At 41.5% G+C, this 22806-nt stretch overlaps 1 protein-coding gene across 4 annotated transcripts in view; it reads left to right on the plus strand.

Moving 5' to 3' along the window:
- The window catches only part of UST (uronyl 2-sulfotransferase), a 365729-nt gene that overhangs the window by 98257 nt on the left and 244666 nt on the right, over positions 1–22806 (plus strand). For all 4 annotated transcript variants that reach the window (XM_019488345.2, XM_019488348.2, XM_019488347.2 and 1 more), the window contains exon 2: positions 19790–19833. In XM_019488345.2, the coding sequence (XP_019343890.2) occupies positions 19790–19833 (44 nt within the window). The remainder of the gene's footprint in view (positions 1–19789; positions 19834–22806) is intronic.

Here is a 22806-nt window from a genome sequence, read left to right on the forward strand (position 1 = left end):
CTGTGCTTGTGTGTACTGTCTGCTGTTGCTGAGTACCAAAATTGTCTTGTAAAAGTGGTAGAAATGGGCCTGCGGGTCAGTACAGTTGAGGTCTTGAAACATATCCCTATTTGTTACATTGTAAAGTGGGTTCCCTTTATGTGAATTTGAGTTTGCCACTTTCTAGGAATGCATGTACAGCATAAAGCGAGGGAAACCTGTAGATATATATTTATGTATCTAGATATATAGATATATCTATACTGATATAGGTATCTATATCAATATCAATATACATATCTATATATTTGTCCCCTCAGGCCCTATGTGCTTTAAGGGCTAAATTTGTGGCTTCCTTCTATCCCTACAGCCATGCCCGTGCCTTGCAGGTTCTTCTCCATTGCCATTCGATCCCTTGTTAGGCCTTGGCTTTACTAGCTTTAGCCTACAGGCAACTCTGGCTGTTGACTGACAGGTCAGGCCCACTGTTTCTGGCCTGGCCTTTCCAATATCCACTGCTTCACTAGTCTCCAGGCTCCTTGGCCCTGTCTTGCCTTGTTTCAGCCCCCCTGGCATCCCTTGCTCAGGACAAGGTATCTCTTTGCTCTGCCTCCTTCTACAGAATTTGTGGCGTCAGCCCCACACAGCCCACCAGATCCCCGAACCTGGCTGGTCTCTATGGTGGGTGCCCCTATAGCATCCCTGTGGCCTCCAATCCGCCACTTAGTCACACCTGGTTTTCTGGTTATACGACAGACATAAATAAGTACAACTAAGACACATGCATCCTGCATTCACAAAGCTTACCTCCCCAAAACTATAACTGAGGAGTACTGAGCTATAGTACTGTGGTACCACAACTGTAGTACAGTACTGTGGCTTGAAATGTTGACTCTTGTAGGGCCCAGCCCAATGAAGTATATAATAAATCCTGAGCCTTTTGGCTTTGAACTAATACCATGCATAATTTGTACTATATATAGGTGCAAAAGTGTTGCTTAAAGGTGTGTTTAAGGAGTACCTGTGCTAAAATTTGCAGCAGTTTCAAAAAAGGTAACATACATCAATTCTGGCTGAACTAAGTCTATATGCAAATTACTACAGTTATGTTTATTTTAAGGTCACTGTTTTTAAATTTGCTCCTCACTTTCATGTGCTCAGAGAGAGCAGGGTCTGACAATAAGGGGCTGCGGGGTAAAGAAGCTGGGGGAGGCAGAGGGTGAGGAGGCTGTTGTTAAGTCATGAAATGGGATTCAGGACTAGTCCATAAAGTATTGACACAACTCATTTGATAAATGATAGAAAGGCTTTATTTACTACAACTAATCACTAAATAGTGAGCCTAAAGCAAAGCAAAGTCCAGTATATTTGGCTGTAAAAGTGATAGTATCTCACCAATACAGGCAGAGGCGGTTTCAGTCTTGTCAGCTTCTCAAGGCATGGATCTATTTACCAGAAGATCAACTAGGCCCAGTAGCAATTCTTGTCAGCATAATTTCTTATTCTGGAAGCCCACCTTGTTAGCTGCTTTGTTCCTCTTTTATACCCTTTAGCTCAGCATCTAAGCCTTCTTGTAGTTGTGTAAATCAAGAGAGAAATCCATGCAATACTTAACAGGAGAATCCTGTTAATCAAACTGTTCATTCATTATTGGTTATCAAAAAAGTCCTAGTTTTGATTGAATTACCTTCCTCAATAACATGAGGTTATCAATTTCCACTGAGTTGGAACATGTCAAGGAATTGACTAATGACCAGGAAACACAAAGTTTTTGAGCAGTTATCCTTGGAAGATGGAGGGAACCACTGAAGCAAAACAAAAATAAATTAGAAGACACCTATCAAAACCCTTAGGGAGAATGTCTCGCCCTGCACATAAATACGAGTTAATTGCAAAGAAATATTTACTATATTAATTAATCAAGGCATTTTACACAGTTATACCTGACACATAGGAGCCTGCTTAAAATCATAAGTATAGTAGGATAAGCTGGAAATGATGCTTCATTATATGTTTTCAGAAGTTCCAGCCACAAACTTACATCCTCTTGCACTATGCAGTTGTCATGAATATTTTATATTTTAATGTTTATGCATAGGCCCTGCTTAGGTTAAGCTTCACAGTCATCAGCTATCTGACTCCCCAGATTTAATTTACCCGCTGTACATTGGGAGGGGGACAAATGCAAGGCAGACCTCCAATAATTAGATTCTATACCTGGAAATTATAACAAATTCGTATATTTTCCATATATAGAATCTATTGTGGGGTTGTCTTTTGGATGTTGTGTCTATTTACAGCTTCAGATCCATACATATTTTGAAGGGTTGGATGCATAACAGCTGTCTCATGTTCTTTGTTACTAACGTTCTCAGAATATAAGAATGGATTCAAGGACCAAAAATGTGTGTGGTATAAGTAGTTAGCACTTCAGATCACTGCATCACCTCTGCGTGCATCTAATTAATAGACAGAGAAATTGCCCTAAGCATGGTGTAATACAAATTCTATGCAGTGATGATAAAAAAAATTCCATTGACTTCAACAGTGACTTCCAGCAAACCGAATTCAGTGTTGTGTTTGGGCTCTAACATCCTGTTATATTCTATTTTTTCCCCTCATTTTCTAAAAAAAAAAAAAAAAAAAATTTGAAAAACAAAGGTAAAAAATCCTTATATGAGGGGAAAAAGCAGTATTTTGTGTGGTTGGCTTATAGTTCAGTGGGGCAATATGAGTATATAAACTATTTGATTGCTGTACTAGTGTAACCCTGGCAGTGGTGCTACCTGCACAAATTTTTGGGATCCTGGGGTTACAATGCATCTCAGTCAACTTCCACTCCATCTACAGGCTGGGAGCCACCACTCAGTGAAATGCTCTCCTGTGGTTTTCCCCACACCAGACCAGACATTGAATGACTATTTACAATAATTTATTATTTATAATAGTAACCAAAAGATTAACAAATTTGGCATCCCATAAATAACAAACAAAATATTTTCAATGAGCTCAATAATAATCTCTACTAGCAAATAGAAGCAAATACTTATTATATAGCAGAAGAAATTATGTTGTCAACTTTAACACTTAGGCAATTTATAGCAGGCATATAAACCAGCAGAGGGGAGCACCTGAAATCTGTGGGGAGGGGAACCGGTTTGCACAAACCCTGCTCCTTTAGTAAAGGATACCAGGAGATCCTGGGTACTCCATAGCTTATGGCTCCTCTGCCCTCAGTAGCAGCTCACTCAGAAACGGTTCTTCTGTGAGTAGTCCTCAGAAGCAATTGTCCTGGTAGCAGCCCCCCTCAGAAGCAGACCTCGGTGCAGTCCTCAGCTACTCTCTCTCTTAGACCTCTCCTCAGCCACTCTCTTTTAGCTGGGCTTCCTGGCCCAGAGTTGCTGCTGTCCAATCGCGTGCATGCATTCTGCAGCCTTCAGCTCCAAGCTGGTCATCTCGCTGCTATATCTGTGTGTGCAGAACCTGCTGCAAGTCCACGTCCCAATGGTGCAAACACCCTGATTGGGCTTGCAAGCCCTGAGCAAACCCGTCAGCACCTTTTACATGAGGTCTGTAATGTCTGTTTAATCCCAGTGATGATGCTAACTTCAGTAGACATGTTAGGCTGAGTCGGTTATATCCAGTTGGAGAAACTCCTATGCAAGCCCATAAACTTAACATCCCATAAACTTGCTAGGACTTTGTTAACAACTTGTCAGTTCATTTTTTGGGAAAACTGAAGGGAGGAGGAATTTAATGCTGTTGATGTTTTATTCTAGACTCCCACAGAATCATCCACACTAATCTTTTTTTTTGACCTTGTGTTTTTAAATTGGAACCCAACATATTTATAACTTCCAGAAGAGTCAGCAACTGTGAAAATTGTTAGATGTGAACTCCAACAGTATCTTAGGCTTTTATATGTGTTACTTTTAAAGTCAAAATTTTTACCGAGTACCTGTCACTAAGGAATCCACATTAATTAGCAATGGGCACAGTCTAAGAACCTAGACAAACAGGACTGGCATAATAACAATATAGTATTTAATTCAATAATTTATAATCATCCAATAAATACCTTAATTAAAATAATAATTCATAAAAACAATATTTAAATAAGAAAACAAAAAAAATAATTTATGTGATTTTTCTTGTGTGTTCATTGAGCACCTCACAAAGAGTGAATATATATTCCAAACTTGTCTGAGACAGTGAGGTATCCTCTCTATTATCAAATGGAAATTGAGAAATAGTAGTGTTAAGCAACTTGCCCAAATGGACACAAGATCTGTAGCAGTGAAAATCAAATTTTGTCTTCTAATCCAATGTCTCAGTCCCAAGACCATTCTCTTTCTCTTTGGTAGTTAGGATTATGACAAGAGAATATCCAAATATTGTGGTGCCATAAAGAACAAGACCTTTTTCATCTGGAGGCACTGACTGATGCAGAATGATTTATGTTAGTTGTTTGAAAGGCAAGGTATTTAAAATCTTAACTTGAGAATTCAGTTTTAGAAATAGGCAAAGGGACTTAGAAATTTTCTCTTGACTGAGAAGGGCCTGCCTTACCTATTGGCAACTTGCCCAACCAAAGCAAAAATACGATAGCTCAATATGAATTGATAAATCAAATGCAAAGTCAGTTTTTCTTCCTGTGGAAATTTTATGTGGAATTAAGCTATGATTTATGTTAATGAAACATGCTTTTTAAGCAGGGGTAGGGAAAAAGCGATGAATAAATCAAAAACATAACGAAAAGCAAGTCTTTCAAGTATTTCTGTCAAATTTTAAACAAAATGTTTTGCTTGTTTTGTGGGTTCTTTGTTTTGTTTTTGGCATAACCCCACCCCCACAACGTGATTACTGTGCTGAGCTGTCCTGAATTAAAAAAAAAACAAAACACCAAAAAAGTAAAACAACCTAAAACCATGGTATTCACAAAGGGTGGTATATGGGTGTCTGGGTCTTTCAGGGTTTCTGGCAAATGCTTTGGTTATATATGAGCCTCATATAACTGTCGATGCAAAATCTTGTGTGTGTTCATTCACCATGCTTTCTGACTGATAGCTCTGTATTTATGTCTTTTCCTTTTTAAGTTTTCATGAACTAAAAAGACAAAATATTTTGAGGTTTTTCTAGAACTGTATGTGATGTTGGTTTATGTTCCAGGGATTTAGTTAAATGTGTAAGATGACACAAACTTTTGCAAAAAGTAAGTAAAATAAGTGAAGTTGTAATTTTGAATTGATATAAACTAATTCATTATGTAGCTACATCAAGAGATGGTATTGTAAAGGCTCAATCCTGCAAGTGATACTATTGTATAGTTTTTTATACAAGTTACTCCCTTGAATTTAAAACACTACTATATATTACTGAGTAAGTGTTTGCGGGGCTCCAAAACAGATCTTTTTATGTAATATCTTAAACTATCACTTGAGACTCAATTTTCAGAGTCTCATACTGCAACATACCTGTCTTTAATTTCAGCAAAAATGGTTTAGTCATTTCTGAGAACAAACTAGAGAAAAACTGATTGTTTTCAGTGTTTACATTTCTGGAAACCTTGCATTTGCAAAGCACTTAGTTGTACATGCTGTACCAAAAATACAATACCATTTGATGCAGAAAGTGAGAGGAAACCACTAAAAAAGTTTAAATATATTTTGAATGTAGTCAGAATGCCAGGCCTGGGACAGTGTTTTCACAGCTGCATTTAGGATAAATTGCAGGGGGAGGTGGTAGTCAGATGAGATTCGAGAACACTAAAAAGTAGGAGCTTCTAATAGTGGCGGCGCGGGAAGGTTAGCACCTGAAATAATGGCTTGTGTTAGGGATGAATTTTGGAGATGTTGGGAAGGAAACCCTAGCAAAAATATGATGAGGCGACTATCAACCTGAGGGGGAGGTTTTTAAAATTATTATTGTTCTTTCACAAACCCATAATGTAGTCTGTCTGCAGAGTAAATAAAATTAGATTTGTTTAAATCAAAACCTCAAGTAAATTAAAAGTTTAAATGTTGATGCTATGACCACTTTACAGTGTTTTAGAGTCAAGTCCTTTTCCCATTGCAAACAGTTGGAGTCTGTAACAAGTCTTGTACCCTCCATGCTGTTGAAGTAGTTCACAGGCACCAGGGTTAAAACATTTATGGTTTTTAACATTGTAAGATGTTAATGATTGTATTTAGAATATATGGTTAATTATCTAGCAAAATTTTGACACAGAAAAAGTGGCCTTCATTATCAAAAAAAAAAAAAGATTGGATTTCTTAGTTTTTGAGTGCCTAATGTAAGACACCTTTAAAGAGAGGCCTGATTTCCAGAACATTATGAGAATCCTTGAAAATAAGCCCTTTTCCAACCTCAAATTAGGTACCTAAAATTCCTCTTAGTTAATTTTGAAAACTTAGGCTTTTTTTTCCCCTTGCCTCAACAACAGGCAACAAATGTTTCATGCAACGGTCATAAGACTTGATTTTGTTCCTCTGCTAGTACAGCTAACTTATGTACAGGCAGTCCTCAACTTACAACTTTTTGATTTACAACAAAGGGCACTTAAGACATTTATAAATTGACACCCTGTTTCAACCTTCCAACATGGGTTTCGACTTCAACGCTGGATACAGCTGCGTCCAGATGGTAAGTGGCGTGGTGGAAGGGGAGGGAGAAGGCAAAGGGCATGGGGGCGGGCAGATTGAGGCCCCACAGGGTGAGGGAGGGCCTGGGGCTAGGGCAAGTTGCTCAACTGGCATGGGGGTGTGTGGCCCCAGATCTGTGTGGGGAGGGGCTGGGGCTGCACTGGGAGCGAGGGCTATGCCCTTCCGCTGCTCACCCAGCTGGGCAGCGTGGGGTGGGATGGGATGGGGCTGCTGCACTGCCTCTAGACAAGCATTACATAGCAGCAGGAGTCACCTCCCTCCTTCCTGAATGAGCAGCGGCTCTGTCCTGTGCCCGCCCGGCCCCAGCTGGGTGAATGGCAGCAGGGCATGGGGTGTCATGTGGCCCCAGATCAGGGAGGGGCTGGGGCTATGCCAGGCGGCCCTCTGGGTGGGTGATGGGGCCTATGGGGGGCCTCTGCCCTGCCACCTGCCCCAATCCAGGGGCACATGCTCAAAACCATGGTATTCACAAAGGGTGGTATGTGGGTGTCTGGGTCTTTCAGTGTTTCTGGCAAATGCTTTGGTTATATATGAGTCTCATATAACTGTTGATGCAAAATCTTGTGCATCCCCATATACCCTCCCACTGCTCGCTCAGTCAGGGCGGGGTGAGTGCGGGACGGAGCCACGGCTCGTCTGGGGTGGGGAGGGTGGCTCCTGCTGCTGTGCACTGCTTGTCTGGAGGCAGCACAGTGGCCCTGTCCCATGCCCACCCCACCCCACCTGGGCAAGTAGCAGGAGGGCATAGCCCCCGCTCCCAGTGCAGCCTGGTGGAGCCCCGGCCCATGCAGATCCAGGGGCACACTCCCCTTCCCTCCCCCCACTGGTGCCCTCCCAGGCAAGCAGTGGAAGCCACCAGACAAGTAACTTGCCTCAGCCCCAGCCCTTCCCTCACTGTAGGAGACTTAGATCTGCCCCCCACCATCCCTTCCCTCTCCCCTTCCACCATACCAGACTTACCAGCTGGACGCAGCTGTATCAAGGGTCATAAAGGAACCAATCCCCCATTTATAACATTGTTCCTATGGGAAAATTGGTTCTGAGTTATGACATCTCAATTTAAGACACGGTTTTCAGGAACCAATTGTGTTGTAAGTCTGAGGACTGCCTATATCTCTTGAATAAAGATGGCCAATTGTGCTGAATGGGACTTAGTTATGAGTGGTGACTTGTATGCTCTATTATTCACATGGGATTAAATAATTTAACTGCAAAATGATTGTACTTACAGAACTTCTAAAATATTAGAACAGTGATCCCAAACGAAGAGGGAAAATATCACAAGATCATTCAGTCTAAACTCATTGCATTTTTTAAAAAGTTTTAGAATGCTTTCAATTAGGACAGTGTACGCTAAGTAGGACATAGCTCTTGGGCTCTAACCACGTGTACATATTTAAATCTAAGTGGGTACAAGAACATTTCTTTAAGCTTTGTAAAGGTGAAGTAAATTAATACCATCTTTTTTCACATACATGTCTTGTCCCCCACCTGCCCCCATAAGACATGCACTTTGGTTTTGAAAGGCAGAATGAAGAAGAAAGTTCTTTCTTTCAAAATACTGGTAAGCATAGTATTTTCCTAGGGAAAACACAGGCTGCTGCACTAGAGGAGAAGCAAAGTATTGTGACTGCTCTATTAACCCCGTTCCTGCAAGACACCCAGGGTGTTGCTGGCTGAGTCAGACTGCCCAGCTCCTCTTCTCTTTCTGCATAGGCAAACAAGAGTGCCTGCCAGGTCAACTGAGGGTCCAACCCTGGCCAGCAGCACCTGTGGAGTCGTCTGATGGCCCACCCAGTTAATTCTCTGCCCCAGCACTGGTGGCTGAGTTCTTCTGTATTTAAAGTAGAGCCAAGCTCCAGGTGCTCAGGCAGAGGCTGCTGCTGAGTCAACATCAATTTCCGCAGTCTGTGCTTCTGCCTGGAGAAAGAGACAGTGTCTTTAGCCAGCAGCTAGAGCCTTGCATATTTGCTGTGCTGTCCCTCATGCAGCATGCAATTTGACATTACTTTGTCCCTCTCTCAACAGATGGTCTTGCAACAGAAGTTGCTACTACTGTATTTCCTCACTGAAAATGTGTGCCCCAATTTCCAGCAGGTGATTTTTGTGGGGGGAATGAGGGAATGAATGTTGTATACAAGAAAATGCAGTATGTTAAAAGAAAATCACTTTTAGTTGAATGAGCAGCTTCTCCCTCTTTTCTTGGCAAAGGTGTAATAGGCAAGTACAATACTCAGGCCTTCTGTTACTAACACTACCTATTGGGCTACAGAACATTTGTTAATGCTATCAAGGGCTGTCATCCAAATTCCTCAGTAATGAACATATTGCACTTAATTAATCAGCATCCTTGCTTTAATTTGTTTACATGCTAAGTCATCAAATTCAGTTGTTTGTTACAATTTTTCCTAATCCTCAGTGCAAAGCAAGATCACTATTGTAGTTCATGCCATCAAAAGACTTTTTAATTCTTTTGTTAGTGTATACTGTGGTATTGAGATGCTGTACCCATGGCAGTGTTGCTGTGTGGTGACAGTCTATGTTGCACCAAAATGTTTTGTATATTTTAAGAGGTCTTTTATAAGAGGCATGGTCTGCGGCAGAGCTGGTGAGTAGCAGTTAGAGGTCTACTAAACTACCGTGTCATGGTGATGACACACTGATGTGGTTCTGCAATCTAAATAAAACACAGGAAGGAGACCTAAAAAGAAATAAAGAGCACGCCTAAGTAATTATTGCCAGTAGCAAATGTTTGTATCCTGGAGGATGAGTATGGTCAAAGACTGTTTTAAAGAGACAGCTTAAACTTCAGTGAATCAAAATACCATACCATGGCTTATTAATATTTTGATCAAGCTGCATTTCTCACTGGTAAGAACTAGTTCCTAGCAGCATAAAAAGCAGGTGTTTTACAGCACAGGTGGAAAGCAAAGGAGAAATAATATCCTTATGAATGATTCCATTTACCATTATATACAGACTGCAAATATAGCTGTGTAATAGTTCAATTTTTTTCTTAAAACAGGCCTTTTATGCAGACCCCAGTAGTTGTTGACCTTTGCTGTGAGAATGTTTTATAGTCTTTTTTCCCCCCCAATTTAATCCCTCTAGAGACTGAAACAAGTGGTATATTTTTAAGGAGTGATATGGGTTTAAGATTGTAGGGATTAATTAACATTACATTTTGAAACCAACTATGTACCCTTTAACTTTTATATTTAAATTTTTCCTCTACTGTGCTTTTCAGAAGCTGAATGCATGTATGAAGTAGCTTTATGTTTGGGAGTTAAATCCTTGGGGCCAGATCCTGTTGCGCCGATTAGGCTTCTAAGTGATACTTCAGCATCTAAGGGTGCTAGCTGTCCCCATGGATGGGAATGTTCGTTCCCTGGGGACAGCTAGCAGCAGCACCTACAGATCATTAAAGAGTGGAAAATGCGTTTCAAAATTATTACAAGCATGGTAACTTTTTGTTTAACTGACTCTCCTATTAAGTGTAACCAACTGTATTATGGGTTGGGATTTACTGCATAAGATGCTACAAATGGAAACTGGACTGACAGCAGAGGAGTTAACTTGTCTTTTTATGGTACCTGTGATTTGAATAGTAATGCAAATGGAAATAAAAAGTTCAAGTAGAGCCAGTAGTATGTGCTTATTTAAGCTTGGCATATTAGTTAAAAAAATGTTATATGTACTTCAACAAAAAGGACTTAAACAGAGGATACTTTCCCTCATTGGAGTGTCAATTTATCTGAGATCACAGGCAATGCATAAGGCACAAATGTCTTTTAGAAATTTAATCCAGTAATTTGATAGTGTGAAAATGAGCAGTATTGGCCAAATCATTTATACTAATGGAAAATATTTACATTAAATCATGCTGAAGTCTAAAACCAGATGAAGTTTTACTTTTTTTGTTGGTATGTGAGAATAATAAAATTTTATACAGGTTTACTAGTGTGTCGGAGGAAAAAAATAGCCTGTACAGGCACAGTATGTTCCTAATCTACCTTTTATATTGCATTATGCACTTGTGGTCAAATTACAGAAGATGACAAGAAATTTAAGCTTTAAGGAAAGGAAAACTGGTAGTGATTGAAATTAGTTTGCAAAAATTCATAGTTAGAGTTTTGTCTAAGAAATGAATTCCAAACCTACTTATGCCAATTAGGGAAAGCAGTAGAAAGATATTTGTTTTAGCTATAAGGCTTTTGATTTTTAAGTTTTGTAATAAGCTGGAGAGGTTTTATAACTCCCTTTGAACAGAAACTTTCATAAAACAAACAACAAAATGAAAGGGGAGGGAAAGATCAGATGCAGGGAAATAATTGATCTCACGAGATCCCTTTCAGCCCTAAATGTCTGTGAATTACATTCCGCATGTACAAATAGAAGAGAAGTAGAGCTATGAAGCAGCAACTCTTCTGAAAACAATCTGATCCTACAAACTTTGCTTGTGCCGGTGAACCCATTGACTTCAGTGCAGCTACTTACCATATTTACTTGATTATAAGGTGTGTGGTTTTTTTCCCCCCCATTCAGCCTGATGAAAATCAAGTCTCATCTTATGATGGCATACAATTTACCTGAAACCAGAAAATGCATGTGGCCAGCCAGTAGAGGGCACCCAAGCTCCCCCCCAGCATGCAGGGTTCCTGGCCAGCAGGTACAGGGTCACTCCAGGCTGCTGCCTGCCAGCCTGTGCCAAGTTGCTTCAGCACCCTCTGGCTGGAAACCTCACATGCAGCTGGAAATGACCTGGCTGGTGCCAGCCAGGCACCATCCCCATGGCATGTGAGGTTTCTGGCCAGCATGTGCTGAGTCGCTTTGAGCTGCTGCCCCAGCAGTGGGTGCTGGAGCAACTCATCACACACTGGCAGCCTGGCTGGGTCCCTTGCTGTGTGCCAGGTTTCTTCAGCTCCTGCCACTGGGGCAGCAGCTCAGAGCAACTTAGCACATGCTGGCCAGAAACCCCATATGCTGTGGAGATGGTACCTGGCCTGCGTCTGCTGTGTCATTTTGAACTGCATTCAAGGAGCCTGGCCACTTCATGCTGAGTTGCCTCAGCACCTGCCAGGCAGGCAGTAGCTAGGAGTGACTTGATCACCTGCCTGCCAGGCACCCAGCATGCTGTGGGGAGAGGCTGGCCAGGCATGCAGCAGGGAGGGACCCTGCAAGGGCTGGTCAGCACTCAGGGAGGAGGCACTACCAGGGACCAGCCAGGCATCCTGCATGCTGCAGGGAGGAACCTGACTTGCAGTGACAAGGGACTTAGCATGCAGCGAGGGACCCAATGCGTGGCAAGGGTCCAGGCAGTAATAGGGAGGAATCCACTGTGCAGTGAGACTCCTAGCAGCAGCAACAAGAGATCCAGCACATGGCAAGCCTCCCAGCAGTGGCAGCAAGGGACTCAGCATGTGGTGGCAAGGGTCCTGGCAGCAGCAACAAAGGACCCAAAATGCGCTTGCTGATCAGGAATCTGGTATGCGATAAGGAACCTTGAAGTGGTGATGAAGGACCCAGTATGAGCGTGCCGTTGAGGGTTCTAGCACACAGTGAGGCTTCAGTCAATGGCACCAAGGGAACCAGCATATGACAAGGCATCTAACAGTAGCAAGGCAAGTAGCAGCAAGGCACCCAGTGGAGGGGCAGTTGGAAGGGTAGTACCTGGTGGAGTAGCAGGGAAAGCAGCAGAATATAGGGCCTGATTGCCACTGACTGGCCAAAATTTAAAACCATAGAAACCCATGGTAAATTCTGTGCGGTGAACAGCAGCAAGGAAACCCCCATGACAGACCACGTAGAAAAAAATAGTAGTAGTGGTACAAATGTGAAGATGCTAAAAGGAGAATGAGGTGCAACTATGATACAAATTTTAAAATGAATGTTATAAATTATTCTGAAAAAAATAATTGTGAAGTGGGAAGAAAATATAATGCTACTGAAGCAAATATGTGTTTATAGAGATGATTTAAAAGGAAAATTCGAGACTGCTAAGTCCACACGGAAAACATTTGGGAGTCCAAAAGAAGGTCACTTTCCTGAAATTGTTAGGCAAGTTGTCAAGTATGTTCAAGAAAAGAGAAAAGAGGGAATGCCAATCACCTGTGAAGTGCTTTGACTCAAGGCATTAGAAATAGTGAAGGAATTGAACATTCCCCTTCAAAGATTCAAAGCAAGTAGTGGGTAGTATATCTAAAGGATGTGACAGTGGCTTAGCCCTGAGACTATGAACATCACTTGAACAAAAATTACTGTCAGACTGTTGTGAAAAACTTGTTGAACCCCAGCGGTACATTATTGGGCTATACAAAACTCATGATTACTTGCTATGCCAGACAGGCAATGCTGATGAGATTCCAGTCTATTTTGACATGCTGAGCAATATCACTATCCATGAGAGAGATGCAAAATCCATAATTATGAGAAATACAGAAAATGAAAAGTAGTGAATTACAGTGATGTTAGCAGTATTGGCAGACGGGAGAAAATTGCTACCTTATGTGATTTGGAAACATGGAACTCTTCCAAAATAAAAGTTGCTACCAGGAATAGCGACTAGAACAAGGATGGATGTCAAGTGAACTGAGGAATGACTGGTTAGATGTGTGAAAATGGTGACCTGGGGCATTGCTAAAGAAAAGAGGATTTTTAGTGTTAGATTCATTCAGAGGGCATTTAACACCATATGTGAAAGCAAAAATTTGGTCAGTGAATTGTGTTCTTGTAGTTGTACTTGCTGGTATGACATCTCAACTCCAAGTACTGGATATCATAGTGAATAAGCCTTTTAAGGACCATTTACGGTGTCAGTACTCACTGGCTTTTGACAGGGAACCACACGCTTACACCTGGTGGGAAGATTAAGCCAACCATAGCACTTCTGGGGGAATGATATCCTCAGAATCCATTATTAAAGGCTTCAAGAAGTGCTGTCTATCCAATGCCATGGATGGAACTGAAAACTGGTTTGTGGGAAGGTGAGGGAGAAGATGAGAACATTGAAGAGTGCGAGAGTGAAGATGCATGTGAATGTGACCAGTCCTAAATTTTAGGATTGAAGAAAGGAGGAGCCCTCACCAGGTTCTGGACAGACCTCACCAGGTTCTGGACAGAAGCTGATATAGATTAAGTTAAATTAATGTTTGAATTAAATTGAAGCTAATGTTGAATTTATGACTTATTGGTATTGCTGTAGTTTTTGTCAGTAGGTCTGTTTATAAAAATAATACCAAATTAAAATTTTTCTGTGTGTGGAATCTAATTATTGGGGGGGTCATCTTAAATTGAGGGGTTTTAGATTCGAGTAAATGTGGTATTTAACATGACTAGTTACTAAATGGGTTAAGATAGATTGTGAGAGGTGCATCTGGCGAACGTAGTCCGGTCCCTGTGCCCCTCTGCCAGCCCGAGCCTATGGCAGACTGCAGGTCCCAGTAAATAGTGGGAGGAAGGGGGTACCAGGGAGCAGTTACAGGGCACTGCACTCAGCAACAAAGGGACTGTTAGTGGCAGCTGCTGCTGCCGTGGCAATGCCACATGCGCAGCAAGAGCCTCAGCGCCAAGGCTACCGCAGAGACTTTGGATGGTGCACAGGCGGGGTAAGGTGCTGTGTGAAGGAGATTTCACTCCACCTGGCACCAGGTGCCATTGCAAAAGCAGCTTTTCTCCAGCAGCCACGGGAGCTCAGCTGTGCGGGGCCTGCCAGTGCTGAGGCATGGCGTGTTCTAGGGCTCTAAGCGCACCTGGCACTGCTATCCGCATGAGGGTCCACCCCGCCTGCTTGGGATGGCAGGACAGGCTGCACGGGGAGTGGGGCAGCAGGTAGTAGCCATGGGCAAGGGAGTGACATGCGTGGGAAAAAGCCAGTCACAGCTTTCCTCATCAAGGGCTGGAGGAAGAAGAGAGATCAGTATACGGCCAGGAAGTGCTGCTTTTGTGCAGCATTTCTCCAGTGCCACACCAAAATGACAGTCTATTTTCTTGGCATGGTTTCCCAACTAACAGAGCAGAACAGAGGCCAGTGGGTATTGGCTGAGTCCTCCCCACAGTAACATATAGAAGATGGACCCAACTCTGAGCCCATGCATGGGCCAAGCCAATCTGGTGGATTAGCGGAAGATTCTTGCTCTCTTGCATATCAGGTCTTGCTTCCTGCAACTGCAATACTAGGACTACTCTTGTCATCTGCATTAAAAATTGAACAACTCCAACGCTTCAAAGGAAGCCTAGCTAATTACTTGAGCTGGACAGAAGACTTACCTAAGTTTTGATTCTGACCTGGAACAACTACAGAGTCATTAACCAACCATCAAACAATTTTCCCTCTATCTATTCTGGCAAGCCAACATTTCTGAATGTGCATGAAAATTTAGCTGTAATCTCCTGCAATATTCATATCCCTTTATCTATGCCAATTCCTTCTGTCCCTCGAGACTTGCATACTTTTCATATTAGTATTTCATTAGCATGCAGAAGCTGGTAGCTCTGTTGCCGACAGCCTTGCACAAATTGGAGAAGTGGTATCTGTATGGAGCACACGTGCAAAATACCTTTTATTCCATACAGTTCTTATTTTACCCAAGACATATTGGGTAAAACAAGAACAGACCATCTGGAAGTCCCACACTTTGAATCTGAGTGAACCCTTTAGTTTATTGCACTGCCAACAATTATTTATAATCAGCCATCCAGTTTTCCACTTCTTTTCTGCACATCCAGTGTATTTTTTTTTCTTTGCACAATATACATTGAATTTTGAGTAGATCTGAATCTGTATATGTCATGTCTATAGGACCACAGCCCATACAACCTGTTGTTTCTCTCAGAGGTGTTAATTGGTGAGTTATCAATATTTGCAGTGGAGTATGTAAAAATTGTATGTGGCATACTTTTCCACTCAACTCCCTCCCCGCTCCTTTTTCTAGCTCTCCCCCCCCAGCTGTTGGAATCTTACAGTGTGTCTGCTACACTCACTCAGAACAGGTCTAACACAGTGGTAAAAATGCTGGTGGCCACTAGCACATCAACTTGTGGAGCCACGTTGCTGTTTGCAGTGGTAGCAGTTTTTTAAGGTGAAAAGGCACTTGTGTAGGCCAGGGCTGAGAATTTTGTTAGCTGTCTCTAGGGAGCTCTACCACACAATGGCCCCTGTAAGTGCTGGTCACATTTAGAATGCCCGCTGAAAAATTATGTCTGGCCAGAAGTAGCAGCAGGACATTATTTTTAGGGATCAGTCCTAATCTGACTGAAGTCAGTGGCAAAACTTCCTTTCATTTCTTTTCAAGATCCAGGTTGTTAATGAAGGGATTTCCATGCGTCTACATGCTGTATGGTTTGAGAGCAAGTTTTCAGCACTTTATTCTCTAGGCCAGAAAAGGCATGTAGCAGCTGCTAAACTGTTTTTGTTTTGTTTTGTTTTTTTTCCTTTTGTGTCTGAACAGATATACGTGGAGGAGAGGGGGAGTTGTTTTGCTGGCTCATTTTAGTCAGCCTGGAGAGTCTCAAGGGCTGGGATAGCTACCAGAAAGACCCAAATGCAATTAAAATTTGCTGGAAATTGGGTGCCTGATTCACTTTGGCAGCTGGTTCTATTGATTTCCCCTCAGTAAAACCAGGGGCATTTTAAAAACTCTACATTTCACCTTCATATTCCCTTCCAACTAAACTTTTTTTTTTTTCCTGTAACTCTTTCTTTTAACTTTTTTTTTTTTTGTACGGTAAGTAATATGTTCAAATACAATTGTCACACTTCAGTTACTCCCAAATGATCTTCCATAGCATGCACAAATACTTTCAGTTCATCTTGGTCATCTTCCAAAATACTAAAAAAAAATCCTTTCTTTCTGATTTTTAAAAAAATGTTCTTGCCTTATTTAATTATGAATAAGACATAGAAATAATAGTCCTTAATGCTGTTACTAAGCATTCTTTACCCAAGTTCTTCGAGCATCTTGTATATCCCTACTCAGTTGTAATGCCTAACTTGCAGTCCAAGACCTCTTTTTCTATATGAAAATATATACTGCTCAAGAGTCTAGATTTTCTGCAGATTTCCTAGCATAGATGTTCCTCATGTACTGCCATGTCCTGTACCAGTGGCTTTGTAACTTTAGGGCTTGGTCCTGCAATGTAGTGTGATCAATGGTAGTATGTGCAGAGGAGTCTTCACAGGGTTGAAGTAAGTGGGAAACATGCCTCAGAGCATGGGCTCCAAGTTAGAAGTGGTGCTGGAATCACCCCTTAACCCCACTGCCACTCATACAAGTTCATGCCACTGCAGCATTGAAAAACAGTTCCCAGCTGCTGATGCTTTAAGAGTAACAGAATCAAAGTAGACTTGCAGCCTTCCCCTTCCCTTTCCCATTCTGCAGGGTTTGCCCCACAAGCTCCAACTTAGTTTGTTATACCACTAGGTAGAGGAGGGAAGAAAGAGAGCTGTCTGTCTTCTCTAGATTCCAAATCGATACTTCTTTTTAAACTGTCACCATTTGTAATGTGTCATGACCAACTTGATCACCATTTGTCACTTCAAAATTTGGCCCAGAGACTTCCATGGGAGATTAGTGTTCCTTCACCAGGTTAGAATCTGAATAATGACTTCTAAATATGTGCAGATTACCAAATCTGACTGCTGCAATCTAAAATCTGGTTTAAAAGCAGGAAATCAAGCGTACAAAATATCTGTTCCTAGACCAATTTGAAGATGATTCCATTAGCTGAAACACCAGAAAATAGGCATTAAAATGGGAGGTGAGGGAAGTGAATAGAGCATAAACAAATGAATGGTGCAGAAGGGTGAGGTGTTATTAATTTGACCATATTCAGTTTTAATATGCATTTCAAAAGGATTTTTTTCCATGAAGTTAGTTCAAACCATATTTCAGTCTTTCTAAAGAACACAGTGCAAGCTGCAGTACATAGTATGAATGCAATGATCTCTTTAGAAATCAAAGGGAAAAAGAAAGCAGTGGTTATTCAGATCCTTCTCTTCAACAAAATTAGTTGTGACAGCTGTTTGCTAAAGGTATAATTAATGTTCTTTTAATTCGAGTAAACTCTGAGTGCCTGGAATACCTTCAGTGTAGTAGCATGACTTTGTATATGAATAGACAGGTTTAACTTACTTCTTCCAATAATAGAGTTAATATTTTCAAAAGGGCCCATTACATATCTCATACTTTTTAATGAGTTGCCACTTTTTCAGAGGTTATCTACAATATTTTAATATGCTTATTTATTTAAGAAGTTCCTGCCTTGCCTAATAAAGGTCACTTGTTTTAACACAGGCCAGAAAAGAATACTTTTCTTGAAGCTAAGAGAAAGCTATAAAAGCCATTTAAAAATCAATAACAGCATTCTCTTGGCTGCATTAATTACGGGAGGGCTTGAAGGGCTGTTGCTAGATGTGTTTAACTACCCCATACAAACTCCTTATTGTTAAGGAAAGCTAGTATGTACTGACAGCTGGATCATGGGGAAATGTAGTCTTGGCTAACAGTGGAAAGAGGGGCATTAGCATACTTTTTTGGCAATTACAGTCTATAAGTAGCTATATATTTTTCTGAACTGCTAAATTTTCCACACCAAATATGTCTTATCAGTAGGTATGGGTGTATAAGAAACTATTATTGAGAAACCATACAGGACTTATTTTAGTTGCCTCTGAATGGAATTACTTTCCAGGTGATTTGGAATCTTACTGGTAGAACAGAATTGTAAACGCATTACTTTTTTGTATGCAGAAAATAGTAAGCCATCCAAACTACCTGCAGTTATAAAATAATTAGTCATACAAGGACAGGGAGTTTGATATAAGAATATCATGAAGATGAGATTTTGCTTTCAGTGATCTGAGAGATGCTGTGACTGAAAAAATGTTATATTTTTAGAGAATTTAGTTAATTTAAGATTATCAGGGCCTCTGTATTTGTGGAATATCATGCAAAACAAAGGAAGCTTTGAAGAAAAAATCACATGGACACCTCTACACATGCAGGGAGCCTGTTCCAATGCACTGTAATTCCAGTGCGTTGGAGCAGACTTAATTAATCAGGTCTGCTGGAGCGTGGAAATTAACGTACTCCAGCCTCCAGCGTCATGTGTATCAGTGTCTCTGCACTGAAAAATGACGAGGTGCTTTGAACTAAAGCTCATTCGACGAGCTTTAGCTCAAAGTACTCTGCTGTCATTTTTCAGCGCATGGACGCTGAAACACATGACACTCCAGGAGCTTTTAATTAACGCAGCTCTTGGAGCACATGCATAAATGCCCTGCGCCTCCTGGAGCATATGTATAAATGCCCATTATCATTTGGGATGGGTTTTACATGACATCTAGATTTGTTGTTGAATTAATTGTTTGATTGTTTAATTGTTGAAGCCCTCTCAATGTCAGACTGCTGATTTCTAAACTTTAAAGAATTAGGTAAAAAATGAAAAAAAACCAACTTGAATTTTCCTTGTAAAGATGGATAAATTAATTGTATGACACTGAATTAGCTGTATGAAGCTATTAAAGCAAACCTCCTTCACACCTCCTTAGTTCAGAGCACTCGGTGCTCTTTCTGGTGTTGCATAAAGCTCCGCAAGTATTTATCAAACCATTTTCTTTCTGGCCAAAGAGGATTGGACTGGAACTGTTTGGAGCCTGTGCGCCACATCTGTAACTAGCCAGTGCATTTCCATGATGTCCTGCAAGAGATGGCCCACTGAAGTTAACAGGATGCTTGCCATAATAATATGGGGTTTTATTCATTTTTATATTTAGAGATTGAAAATGGGTGAGTGGAACCATGTAAAGGAACCAGAATTCAAGTTCCAGTATCATACCAGGCCTAGCAGTTTCATCATATCAAAATCTAAGAGTCAGTCCTAGAGTAACATTAGATTTTATTTTTTAAATAGAATTCTTGATGGAGGGAGATGCCTGAATTTATATGTTTAATTGTGTGGGTAAGCCTGATCAATGTAGTATTTTTTAAAGTAAAATATGAATAAAAACAGAGCATTTATTGGTTTGGTTTACTTGACAATTCAGAACCACTGGGGGGAAAGACGTTAATTTCAACAAATAAGTACTACATTATTTGGTGAGTTTGAATGTGCATTGCAACATTTTAATTTTTTGTCTCTCCTTTTTCTAGGAAATTCCACTTATTTGGATGACCATGGACCTCCCCCTCGGAAGGTGAGCTGCTTTTTTGTTGCATTACCTATTACAATTTAAACTAAATATCTCATTGTTACTCTGAAATAGGAGTACAGTATCTTTGCTGAGTCTACACCTATGTATTGCAGAGTAGAATTTAGCCCTTTTGTTTCTCTAGTTAAAAAAATCCTTTCCTTTTCTTTTTTTTTACTGAGGCTTTTGTTAGATATCTTGCAAAAATGAAAGTTAACTTGCGGGAAACCATGGCCAGTTGAAGTCAGGGAGGCATTTGTCACTGACTTCAGTGAGGACAGGATTTCATGGATATTTTTGCGTAGCACCAACATGATGCCATCTGTAAATATGAAGCACAAATGGGAAGCACCTCTCTCCCTGGAAAATTATTGTCACTTGATAAATTGAGGATATTTTACCAAATTATTACTGCCATCATTACTTTTGTTGAAGCACTTGTGTACATTTGGAATGACTAGCCCTCACAGCAAATCTCTTCTTTTTAGTTTCCTTTTTTAGAGCAAGTATGGAACCATGAATTTTTCTGTGAATATTTTTCCATGAATTCTGTGGAAACAATGGCCATAGTTTTAAGAATGCAACACTAACTTATTTTTGTACAGCAGGCATGTCAAACTCACCCCACCCTCTGAGCTATGTCACTGTGGCGTGGCTCTTCACTGGCAAGATTTGATTGCCACAGCAGCAGTGGAAAGGCAAGTAGCAACAGCAGGGGTCCCCTGATGGAGCTCTGTGCCTCAGATTTTGGCAGTGAGCCCCACACCTGTTTGCCCAGCCCTCAAATTCCTGGCCCCTTAAGGAGCCTTGTCAGCCAGACAGCACCGCTCTGATTGGTTTGACACTGGCAACCCTATGGTCCCATGGATCTTGCACTCTTGGCTGCTCAGTGATTCAGCTTCAACAGAAGGGGTGGAAGGAGTCTCCATGCACACCTGTGGTCAGGCTACTTTCCTGTGGAGTTGAGGTGTGGGCCTGAAATGTAGGTCTTCCACTTTACTGGGCAAGTGCTCTAACCACTAGACTATAGGGCTGAAGTTTGGGAATTGGCACCATTGCTACAACTTGTACTGCTAATTTCCTGCTGTGTTTTGTAATTAATTGAATTGCTTGTCTTGAGCAATTCAAAGCATAGGTGCTTGAGAGGTTTTACAGCTGCTGGAGCAAGGTTTATCCGGATCACTTTTGGGGATTTAAGCACATAACTTATGCCTAAGTCCTCTGCTTAGAGAGAGATTTAGATCTAGTCTTAAATTTCTTTGAAAGCTGATACTGTATTTCTTGTCTAATTGTACCTGCTGAAAACAAAATAACCTCATCTTATTCCTGAAAGTGCAGTTATGAATACAGATTATTCTAGTGATAAACAGAAATAATAAGAAGCATATTACTCATTTATAGCTTCTAGGATAAAAGAGATGAAACTAACAAAAGTTTTACATTTAGAAAGATTTATAGTTTATTTTGTCCCTGAAAGATTTCTTCTATTGTTGGCATATTGTTTGCTGCTTCTCTTTTACCTGGAAATGCTGTAGCTTCCATAGAATAAAGAACTACATATGTCCTGCCTCCCCTGTGAACCCTCAGGTTAAAAGAATAAAGCAATGCTTATTCCAGTTCCAAATTTGCCATGTTTGTTTTATTACTCAAAAGTGCCTTCCTGTGCCAATGAGGAACGGGCTGTAATCTAAAATAGTGAACACATTTTAAAAAAAAGTGTCGTTGAAGGGCATTTACACACGTGCTGTGGTTGGGGACAGAGGCACTTTAATTAGAGTCACTCTAAGAGCCACTCTAATTAAAGAATTAAAACACCCAGAGTGTCATGAGTATCAGAAACCCTGTGCTTAAAAATGGTGGCAGGGACGCTTTAACTAAAGCTTGTCAAAGTGCCCCCACAGCCATTTTTCAATGCGGGGATGCTGATACACGTGATGCTGGAGTGTGCTGGAACACGGTGATTACCATGCTCCAGCAGACTCAATTAATTGTAATTACAGCGTGTCAGAGCAGCCTTACTGCATGTGTATAGGTGCCGAAAAAGCGTACTGAGTTTTACATGCCAAATTAAGGGCTGTGCGAGGATTCATAGATTTATAGATGTTAGGGTCGGAAGGGACCTCAATAGATCATCGAGTCCGACCCCCTGCATAAGCAGGAAAGAGTGCTGGGTCTAGATGACCCCAGCTAGATACTCATGTAACCTCCTCTTGAAGACCCCCAGGGTAGGGGAGAGCACCACCTCCCTTGGGAGCCCGTTGCAGACCTTGGCCACTCTAACTGTGAAGAAGTTCTTCCTAATGTCCAGTCTAAATCTGCTCTCTGCTAGCTTGTGGCCATTATTTCTTTTAACCCCCGGGGGCGCCTTGGTGAGTAAAACCTCACCAATTCCCTTCTGTGCCCCCGTGATGAACTTATAGGCAGCCACAAGTTCGCCTCTCAACCTTCTCTTGCGGAGGCTGAAGAGGTCCAGGTTCTCTAGTCTGTCCTCGTAGGGCTTGGTCTGCAAGCCCTTAACCATACGAGTGGCCCTTCTCTGGACTCTCTCCAGGTTGTCCGCATCCCTCTTGAAGTGCAGCGCCCAGAATTACACGCAGTACTCCAACTGCGGTCTGACCAGCGCCCGATAGAGGGGAAGTATCACCTCCTTGGATCTCTTTGTCATGCATCTGCTGATGCACGATAAAGTGCCATTGGCTTTTCTGATGGCTTCGTCACACTGCCGACTCATGTTCATCTTGGAGTCCACTAGGACTCCAAGATCCCTTTCCACTTCCGTGCCACCCAGCAGGTCATTCCCTAGGCAGTAGGTGTGCTGGACATTTTTCCTCCCTAGGTGCAGCACTTTGCATTTCTCCTTGTTGAACTGCATTCTGTCGTTTTCTGCCCACTTGTCCAACCTGTCCAGGTCTGCTTGCAGCTGTTCCCTGCCCTCCGGCGTGTCCACTTCTCCCCATAGCTTTGTGTCATCCGCAAACT

Source organism: Alligator mississippiensis, chromosome 1 (assembly GCF_030867095.1).
Source record: "Alligator mississippiensis isolate rAllMis1 chromosome 1, rAllMis1, whole genome shotgun sequence".
Classification (NCBI taxonomy): domain Eukaryota; kingdom Metazoa; phylum Chordata; order Crocodylia; family Alligatoridae; genus Alligator; species Alligator mississippiensis.